The sequence below is a fragment of the Lathyrus oleraceus genome, chromosome 7 (genome assembly GCF_024323335.1).
Source record: "Lathyrus oleraceus cultivar Zhongwan6 chromosome 7, CAAS_Psat_ZW6_1.0, whole genome shotgun sequence".
Classification (NCBI taxonomy): Eukaryota; Viridiplantae; Streptophyta; class Magnoliopsida; order Fabales; family Fabaceae; genus Lathyrus; species Lathyrus oleraceus.
This window is the reverse complement of record NC_066585.1, coordinates 321,167,258-321,177,475: the sequence shown is the minus strand read 5'-3', so window position 1 is coordinate 321,177,475 and position 10,218 is coordinate 321,167,258. Positions and strand designations below refer to the sequence as shown.

At 37.2% G+C, this 10,218-nt stretch overlaps 2 protein-coding genes and 1 long non-coding RNA gene across 3 annotated transcripts; all 3 read right to left on the bottom strand.

Moving 5' to 3' along the window:
- Positions 1 to 3,889: 3,889 nt before the first annotated feature.
- LOC127107410 (uncharacterized) lies at positions 3,890 to 5,692 on the bottom strand. Its single transcript, XR_007795716.1, has 5 exons — positions 5,604 to 5,692; positions 5,443 to 5,520; positions 5,307 to 5,357; positions 4,669 to 4,987; positions 3,890 to 4,253 (listed from the first exon to the last, which is right to left on the bottom strand). It is a non-coding gene; the product is annotated as an uncharacterized LOC127107410 (long non-coding RNA).
- A 1-nt stretch (position 5,693) lies between these two features.
- Positions 5,694 to 6,769, bottom strand: LOC127103622 (WAT1-related protein At1g68170; the record flags this gene model as incomplete). The annotated part of the gene is made up of 5 exons (XM_051040871.1): positions 6,750 to 6,769; positions 6,430 to 6,649; positions 6,179 to 6,337; positions 5,901 to 6,052; positions 5,694 to 5,802 (listed from the first exon to the last, which is right to left on the bottom strand). Coding segments are annotated over exons 1-5 (660 nt in total), but the record flags the coding sequence as incomplete, so codon positions are not given.
- On the bottom strand, positions 6,643 to 9,409 carry LOC127107409 (uncharacterized). Its single transcript, XM_051044683.1, has 5 exons — positions 9,142 to 9,409; positions 8,884 to 9,000; positions 7,438 to 7,506; positions 7,256 to 7,352; positions 6,643 to 6,966 (listed from the first exon to the last, which is right to left on the bottom strand). Exons 1-5 carry the CDS (start codon positions 9,376 to 9,378, stop codon positions 6,791 to 6,793), a joined length of 696 nt encoding a protein of 231 aa, XP_050900640.1. The 5' UTR covers positions 9,379 to 9,409; the 3' UTR covers positions 6,643 to 6,790.
- Positions 9,410 to 10,218: the final 809 nt, after the last annotated feature.

Here is a 10,218-nt window from a genome sequence, read left to right as displayed (position 1 = left end):
GGTTAGTTTTCTTGGTCATGTGATTTCAAGAGATGGTGTTGTTGTTGATCCTTCTAAGATAGAAGCGGTATCTAAGTGGGAAGCTCCGAAGTCAGTTTCGGAGATAAGGAGTTTTCTTGGTTTGGCTGGTTATTATAGGAAGTTCATTGAGGGATTAGCTAAGTTGGCGTTACCATTGACGATGTTGACTAGAAAGGGGCAAGCGTTTGTTTGGGACTCAAAATGTGAAGAAGGTTTCCAAGAGTTAAAGAGAAGGTTGACTACTGCTCCTATTCTGATATTACCGAGTTCGTCGGAATCATTTGAGGTTTACTGTGATGCTTCATTGTTGGGTTTGGGTGGTGTGTTGATGCAGAATAAGCAGGTTATAGCTTATGCTTCGAGACAGCTGAGGGTTCATGAGAGGAACTATCCGACACACGATTTAGAGTTGGCAGCTGTGGTATTTGTTCTGAAGTTATGGAGGCATTACTTGTACGGGTCAAGATTTGAGGTTTTCAATGACCATAAAAGTTTAAAGTATTTGTTTGATCAGAAAGAGCTGAATATGAGACAGAGGAGATGGTTAGGGTTCCTGAAGGATTATGACTTTGGTTTGAATTACCATCCGGGTAAAGCAAACGTAGTGGCTGATGCATTGAGTCGGAAATCATTACATATGTCTATGTTAATGGTTAAGGAACTGGATTTAATTGAGCAGTTTAGAGACTTGAGTTTGGTGTGTGAGAGTACTCACAATAGTGTTAAACTGGGAATGTTGAAGTTAACGAGTGGTATTCTGGATGAGATTAGAGAGGGTCAGAAATCCGATATGCTTTTGGTTGATAAGTTGACTCTAGTGAATCAAGGTCAAGGTGGTGAATTCAGAGTTGATGAGAATGGTGTTTTGAAATTTGGTAATCGGGTGTGTATTCCGGATGTTACCGAGCTTAAGAAGAGTATTCTTGAGGAAGGACATCGTAGTGGCCTGAGTATTCATCCTGGGGCTACGAAGATGTACCATGATTTGAAAAAGCTATTTTGGTGGCCGGGAATGAAAAGAGAAATTGCGAGTTTTGTTTATTCTTGTTTGACTTGTCAGAAGTCAAAGATTGAGCATCAGAAGCCGTCTGGGCTAATGCAACCGTTGGCTATTCCAGAATGGAAGTGGGATAGTATCAGTATGGATTTTGTTTCTGGTTTACCGAGGACAATTAAGAATTGTGAAGCTATTTGGGTGATTGTTGACAGATTGACAAAATCGGCTCATTTTATTCCGATCAGAATGGATTATCCGTTAGAGAGATTAGCCGAGTTGTATATTGAGAAGATTGTAAGTTTGCATGGTATTCCGTCGAGTATTGTTTCGGACAGAGATCCTAGATTTACATCGAAGTTTTGGGAAGGTTTGCAGAAGGCTTTGGGAACTAAGCTGAGATTGAGTTCTGCATATCATCCGCAGACTGATGGTCAGACTGAGAGGACGATTCAGTCATTGGAAGATCTTTTGAGGGCTTGTGTTTTGGAAAAGGGAGGTGCTTGGGATTGTTACTTACCTTTGATTGAGTTTACCTACAACAATAGTTTTCATTCGAGCATTGGTATGACACCGTTTGAAGCTTTGTATGGTAGGAGATGTCGGACGCCTTTATGTTGGTATGAGTCCGGTGAGAGTGATGTGGTTGGACTGGAGATTGTTCAACAGACTACGGAAAAGATTAAGATGATTCAGGAGAAGATGAGAATTGCTCAGAGTCGTCAGAAGAGTTATCATGACAAGAGGAGGAAGGCACTTGAGTTTCAAGAGGGGGATCATGTGTTTCTTCGTGTTACTCCGATAACTGGGGTTGGTCGAGCTTTGAAGTCGAAGAAGTTGACACCTCGATTTATTGGTCCTTACCAGATTTTGGAGAGGATAGGGGAGGTAGCCTATCGTATCGCTTTACCGCCGTCACTTGCGAATTTGCATGAGGTTTTTCATGTGTCTCAGTTGAGGAGGTACATTCCTGATCCGTCGCATGTAGTCCAATTAGATGATGTACAGGTGAGAGATAACCTGACTGTTGAAACATCACCTATGAGGATCGAGGATCGAGAGTTGAAGCAGTTGCAGGGTAAAGAGATTGCCTTGGTAAAGGTAGCTTGGGGAGGACCAGCAGGTGGCAATGTGACTTGGGAACTTGAGAGTCAGATGAAGGAGTCTTATCCGGAGTTATTCGCTTGAGGTATGTTTTCGAGGACGAAAACTCTTTTAATGGGGGAGAGTTGTAACACCCCGATAAAAATAAGATAATTATTTAATTTAAGTTAATATTATATTTATTAATTTAATTAAATAATTGGAATTATTGGATTATTATTATTATTATTATTGGAATATATATATAAGTTGGAAATAAGAAAAAGAGTTCCATTTTGGTAAAAAGAGTTTTCACGTGAAAACAGAGAAGCGGCTCAAAAAGAGGAAAAGGGCAAAGAGGCAGAGCAAGAGGAAGAAGGTTGGAGAAGAGAAGAGCTTGAGGCTAAAGGATTGTCGGATTAACTCAGGTAAGGGGGGTTTATCGTCGTTTAATGGGTATTATGGGTTAACATGTAATGGGTAGTGATAAACCGTTGAATTGACCCTAATTGGGATGTTGAATGCTGAGAAATTGTGTTGGATAAGTTGTGTTAAAGCTGTAATTGAATCTGTAGTTGTGTGAGTTGTGAATTCCCGAACGTATAGTTTTTTTTACGGAATCGGAATCGGAGGTCCGGAAGTCCTCCAACGGCGGAAAATGCGGAGAATTCTGCATTCTGCTTCGTGTTAGCGCAGGAACAGCTTTCTGTCTTGCGTTAACCGGTTAACCCAGGGCGTTAACCGGTTAACACTGTTATAAATTGGGAAAAATTGCTGTTTTGTCTGCGTTAACCGGTTAACCCAGGGCGTTAACCGGTTAACACTGTTGTGATTTATGAGAAATTGCTGTTCTGTCTGCGTTAACCGGTTAACCCAGGGCGTTAACCGGTTAACACTGTTAAAATTGGCCAGGAAGCGTGTTCTGTCCTGCGTTAACCGGTTAACCCAGGGTGTTAACCGGTTAACACTGTTATAAATTGGAAAAATTGATATTTTAATGTCGTGAACATAATTGGTGATTGGCCTATATCGGTGTGTGATATAGTAGGGATTATTTCCCGTTGTTTTGAGTAGGATAGGTATTAGTAGAGTGTGCTAATACTGTGATTGAATCATTTGGCATGACATGATATAATTATGTGATAAATATCACTACAACAAACAAGACCTTAGACAGCGCTTTTTTTAGCCTTAGACAGCGCTTTAAAGCGCTGTCTAAACCTCCGCTGCTAAAGGTTTAGACAGTGCTTTTTTAAATCTTAAAAGCGCTGTCTAAGCCCCCCCCCCTTAGACAGCGCTTTGGCCAAAAGCGCTTTATAAGACCCTCTTATTTTAAATTTTTTAGGTATACCTTAGACAGCGCTTTTGAAAAGCGCTGTCTAAGCCCCACCCCCTTAGACAGCGCTTTGGCCAAAAGCGCTTTCTAAGACCTTCCTATTTTAATTTTTTTAGGTATACCTTAGACAGCGCTTTTCAAAAAGCGCTGTCTAAGCCCCCCCCCCCCCTTAGACAGCGCTTTTTACAAAAGCGCTGTCTAAGGTATACGAAAATTTTTGAAGCTTTTGTTTTAAACCACATTTTTTCCAAGTTTATAAACCAGAATTTCTACCTGTTTTCAACCAGATTTTGACAGACAATTATCACATTTTATATATGCCATTTTGGCCTTTTTTCTACCAATTTTTGGCTAACAAATATAAAAGCGTGTGGTGGAAGTCAGAAAGATCAATAAGTCACGTAAATGTGTCAATTAAAATGAAATTGTGGGAGTAGATTTTAATGCAAAACTCATTAAACTCTATGACAATTGTTACACAAATTTCTATTAAAAAAATTATTTTACAATAATCTAAATAAGTTAATCAAAACCAAATCACTAAAATACAGCCTAATAGCCTAATTATAGAATGTATCATAAACAATAGAGATTCAAAGCAATTCTTAATAGGATAACTTCAGCTCAAATCTTTGATTGAATTTACTACGATGACTTCAGGTTGAACCTTAAACCACAGGTTACAGGGAGGAGAATCAGACTCAGAATGCAAACTTCAGGTCAAAACTTCGGTTGAACTCACTAACAAGTCCAAAATGCTACCTTTTAGCAAGAAGAATTGGGAATCAATTGCCTCAATGTAAGTAGCCATATCCCATCCTGAAACCAAGTCATGACTCATGAGCCAGCAGCAAGTAAGTGAATATCTACAAGACACAACCATTTTGTTTTCTCGTCATTTCAGTAAAATTTGCAGTTTTAGATTTTAGAATTCAATTAAAAATGTAAATAGCACTAAAACAAAAGGAGGAAAAAGAAAGGAATTCAATACAGCAGTAACCTAGGAGAACAATTGTTGAGTAAAGGTAAACCAAGATTGCTATTCATTTGATTTGATTCCATTTCTATCTTTCTTTCACTTCAAGCTTATCTCAACATCAAAACTAGGCTTTAACAACAGTTAACCCCATATCCGACGTAGTTTCAAATGTGAAGATTGAAAGAGGAGATTGTATGAAATATACAGACGCTAGAAATAATATTGGAACAGTATGTACAAAATAGGGTAACTTACATTGCAATTCAGCATGCCGGGAACTCTTCTCAATTAGAAGGAAGTGTGATAGATCTACATCCTGCTGTGTTCCTGTCAAGTTGGAAGTGACAGCAGCACCATTTTCCATGCCTTGTGACCTAGTATTAGTCATCAGTGTTTTCTAACAGCTTTGGGATTATAAGGTATGTCAGATGCTTCAGAGGCTTGATGCTGACAAATTATCTCCACCATTGCTGCCATCACATGTTTGGATGCCAGTTCCTGCAAAGGAGCAGCTGTCCTGACTGTTTAACGAACTTGAGAATGCAACAAGTACCATATGTGCCTTTGTTTCAACCTATGTCCAAGAATGACATACAAAAAGGTAAGTGCAATGAATGAAACATGCCAACAATGCAGTTTACTAGTATTTACCTTATGTACGGCAACAATGTATCTTATGAACTCAGTTTTTACAAACTCAGTTTTCAAACTAAACTTAGTTAAATATATTAATAAAAGAAGTGTTAAAGACTGTTATAAAGGCCATAGAATATGAATACGGCAGAGTATACAATGTTGTAATATAAATTTTGAAGAATGTTTAGTTAAATATATTAATAAAACGGTCGGTGACAAAGAAAAACGAATCTGTACTATATTTTGTGTTTGCTTACCCCTGTCTCTTCCTTCACTTCTCTAATTACAGCATCACAAATATCTTCACCCTGCAAATAGAATTAAAACCTGTCAAAACTCAAAAGATTGAATTTCCATTTTCATAATTTGATCAATAATCATTTCGACGTATACTTCATTCACAGCTCCTGTAGGCATCTTCCATACACCTGTGCCTCCAAATCTACCACTGGTTTCCTGAACCACAAGCACCTATCAAATGAAACAAAACCAATCAAACAGTATTACAAACAAGAAACAGTATAATAACCACAGAATGATGTGTGAAAGATCACCTCTCTCTTGTTATTGACAACAAAAGCACCAACGCCGACACGGTGTGACGCGTTTGCAGGAATGCTATCAGGGGTATCAGGGATCCAATATACATTTTCAGAAGCTATTCCATTCATATTATCCATTTTTCTCGCTTCTTTGCTCTTACCCCATAATAACATGTATAATCCGCAAACAATCAACGCGGCTCCTGTTAGACTGCACAGTATGATTTATAACAAACGGTCGAATCAGTAACCGACTGTCACATGTTTACTGCAATGAATATGTTTCTGAAACCCGATTGCTTAATTTACCTTCCGACTGTAATGTACTCGTTCAATACGAACGAAGAAATGAAGGCCACAAGAACAAGCATTAGAGGGTTAAAAGCAGACACATACAAGGGTCCTTTCATGCCCACACACCAAGCCAACAGAACAAAACACACTCCAGAGGCCAATATACCCTACAAAACAAACCAATTAATATCACATAAGTTTCACGGTGAATTTATCAGAAACACTATGATTCTGTTAAATCTACTGTCATACCAAACAAGTACTAATGTATGATATGGTATGAATTTTCGTACCGCGGAAGCTGCTGTCAAAAGTCTCAAATTCCAATCAAGCTTCCACTGGCTCCAATCTCTCTCAGTATAAATAGCATATATAAAAGATTGAATTGCACCCATTATAGAGGTTAACGCCGCAATTGAATAATGCCACGGAAAATTCTGACTCATCTTCGACTGCGTTTATCCATATTCATAATGTTATAAACAAGAAAACAGTGTTTTCAACATTTTTGTATAGTAAAATTTAAGTTAGAAATTGTAACTACCTGTGTTATAAACCATAATGAGAAACTGAGAGCAGTGCCTAAAGCTAGCATGAGTCCCCAAACATGAGAACCAGCAGGGGAATGATGTGTTGTTGATGTAGCATTTTGCAGCAAGTCAATGTGCAATGATAAGTTAAATAATCTTTTGCCTTCATATAAAGTTAGGATCATTGCACCACCAATTCCACTTAATGTTCCCATCAACTTCGCTTTCCCAAACCTTCAACTACCATTTCCGAAGTCTGCCCGAATAAGTTAGGGATTATCCTGTATATATATTCCCAATTCACTCTTCAATTGAAAAAAATGATTCCTTTCACAAAAAATCACTGAAAATCATTCTCTCTGAATTCTCAATTCTCTATGAGTTCTCTCTCCTCTTTAACATATCCACACTCACTCTTACGTGTTCAGAACAACAAGGACAACACAAAGCATTTGCAAGCAATGCTGATGTGGCTGGAGCAATTTCTGATGGTTTTAAGACGACAGCATTACCGGCTGCAATAGCTCCAATAACTGGATCAAGTGACAGCACTGAAAAAACAGAGATAATGCAATATAACATTAGTGCTTATCATATAAACAGTTGTGTACTAACTACTATTATAATAACAGATAAAGTCACTATTTTCAAAAATGCTATGCCATCTTCATAAGCTGTCATGGAGAACATATAAAAACAAGTTGAAAACAGCCTATGAACATATAAAAACAAGTTGAAAACAGCCTATGAACATCCCAAACAATTTCACAAATGTCTATGTCAGTACATAAGTTTAAATAAGTCAATACAAACAAATAAAAGATAAACATTTTAACATACAAAATGGATAGTTCCATGCAGAAATGACCAACACAACTCCGAGTGGTTCAGACACTATTTCAGCTGAAGCAGGAAATGTAGTGAGGGATGTTTGGACCTGCATTAAAGGGTGAATTCCTGTGATTAATGAAAAGAATAATGACAAAATAATGTCAGTGTAACAACTTCACTTAAAACATTACCTTTTCCGGAGTCATCCAATGCTTCAATTCCTTGATTGCAGTTTTACACGAGTTTTTCAACATAGCAATCTACATTACAACAACAACAGGTATGAGACGAACTATATTCAGGACATCAGCTACATGTCCACTGTTGCGCAATTAAGCCTAATCTCCTTGCTAATCTCTACTAAACATTTCTGTATCTTGGCTAAAATAGTTTCACATGTATTCATAATTGTTTACTATCAAAAGAAACACGTGTGTTATAAGGTCTTATCCAAGGGCCAAAATAACTCTAAGACTATCTAAGCAATAAATACAACAACCAATTCACACTTGCTGGGGTATAATAATTGAATGCCCATCAGAGACCTCCTATCCATACACAGATTACCATTGTTCTTGAAAATTTGTTGAAATTAACACAGCTTAAACAAGTGTTATCACATTGAGTGTGACACTGATTTTGTAAAATATACCCTTAAAAAGAATCACTTATTATAAATTCAAAGTACCAAACCTATCATAAATAAAGTTATATAATAATTTGTCAAGACTACATCACATTTAATGTGTGACTCTGAAAGAGAAGAAAAAAAACTTAAAAAGAAGAAAAGCCATTGAGCATAAGATTGGTCCATTTCAAAAAAGTAATAGTTCCTCATTAATGCTCACGCCAGACCTTAGAAACTCATGCGGCAACGTTTCAACCACCGAATCGTAAACACATTAAAAAAATAAGAAGAATGTACAACAAGAACCAGCGCTATCACCAATTCAATTTACTACCCTAAATAACAATAAATGAAATATAACTTCCTTTTATTTATTTAGCAAAGTTAACAACCAATAGATTAAAAATAAATTTAAATTTAAAAATTATAACCTATCGCATAAGCGCTTATATATAAACTAATTTTATAACAACAACAACAGTAAGTGCTTATAGTATAAAACTTATCGCATAAGCGCTTATATATAAACTAATTTTATAACAACAACAATAAAAAAGCCTTATCCCATTAAGTGGGGTCGCCTACGGATCAACTTCAGCCATAATATTCTACTGTATATACAAGTTGTTTTTATATAAGCAATTCTGCAGAGCTTCTAGAAATAAGCTGAAGATAATTTATGGACACGTCAAAATTGTTTCTATAAGCTCTTCCAAACAGTTTCACCCGTGTTTGTGCCAAGTAAATAAACTTAAATAAGTCAACCAAAGAGGCTTTTACTAAAGTTAGCTTCTACATCTCACTTTCAAATGCACTTTTACTTAGCTTCTCTATAAACTTCAACAGGCTCAGAAGAACTTATCTCTATGCAAAAAACCATAAAACTTATTTTGATTGAGAAAATTCTATAAGCTAAAAACTAATCCAAACGGGTACCAAAGTAGCATCAACAAACACAAGTAAAAAACTCATTAACAAACAATTAATGCAGATTATAAATAACCCTTACAGCATCCAAGATGTCTTTAAGCGGTGGATAATCATCCCATGAATATGCATGTGGCTGGTATCCACTGTAACTCAACTCAGTCAATCCTGAAGATGCAACATAACAAGTGTCTCGAGGCTGCATATAATTACATAACAACAAAATTTACAAATTGGGATTAATAATTAGGAGCATTGATTTGAAAGGTGAATGAAGAGAAAGATGAAATTTTGTAGGGAACCCAGAATTTGGGGAGGGTTGAAATGAAGAGAGGGAAACCTGGAGGAACGATTTACCGAAGACGCGAATGGTGGGTCTGGTCCATGGGATGTGGTTGTCGAGGTAATGGAACCATTTCCATGATTGTTCGGAAGGTATTAACCTCTGAATGAAAACGACGTCGCTTCCGTTTCCGAGATCCACCGTCTCAGCCTTCTTCGCGGCGTCGTTAGGGTTTGCTTCTGACACCGTCTTTAGCTTCAAGGCGCTCATTGATGATGACGACGACGAGGACATTGCAAAATATTCATCACTGTTAAAAAAAAATCAGCCTTAAGGTACTCTTTGAAAAATAATCTATCAATATAATATTTTTAGATTAATATTTGGAAAAGCGCTTTCTATACCCCTTAGACAGCGCTTTTGGTTTTAATTTTTTTTTTAATTTAAAGACTTTAGACATCGCTTTATCAAAAGCGCTGACTAAGGTCTATATTTAAAAGCGCTTTCTAAAAGCGCTGTCTAAGGGGGTGTCTTAGACAGCGCTTTTAGAAAGCGTTGTCTAAGACCCCCCCTTAGACAGCGCTTTTATTATTTTTTTGGAACATTTTCCGTGTTTTATTTTAATTTTAACCTTAGACAGCGCTTTCTTTTAAAAGCGCTGTCTAAGATGCGCTGTTAAAAGTCATTTTTGGCGTAGTGTATGCTGATGATGTGTGAAAATATGCATAATGTTGTGAATGTATATATTATGCATGTGTTGGTGAATGGACTGTTTTATGGCTTAGAGTGTGAGCATATGTCCAATGTGGATTGTTGTTAATGATGTTGTATTGCTAGGTGAATTAGCATGCATATTGTGGCCTTTATGGTGGTAGCTAATTCCCATGGTGAGGAATTAGTGAGTAAATCATTGTGGATTGTTGTTGATGTTTGCATGCTAGGTGATTAGCGTGCATAGCATGGCCCTTGGGGTGGTAGCTAATTCCCATGGTGAGGAATTAGTGAGTGAGTCACTAGGTCTCAAATGAGTGGGACTAGTGGGCTTGGTAGCCGTATCTGGATTTGATCGATGAGGTTGAACTATATGTTCACGAGTAGTCGGTACCGCATGCATGGAGTCTCATTGCATAATGT

Excerpts from the sequence above, each read along its gene's own strand:
- LOC127107409 (XM_051044683.1), bottom strand. The coding sequence starts at position 9,378 with ATGTCCTCGTCGTCGTCATCATCAATGAGCGCCTTGAAGCTAAAGACG. Across the intron at positions 7,353-7,437 it reads ATTGGATGACTCCGGAAAAG|GTCCAAACATCCCTCACTAC; the intron begins GTAATGTTTTAA and ends CCTTTAATGCAG. Across the intron at positions 6,967-7,255 it reads TGCATGGAACTATCCATTTT|TGCTGTCACTTGATCCAGTT; the intron begins GTATGTTAAAAT and ends CTGTTTTTTCAG.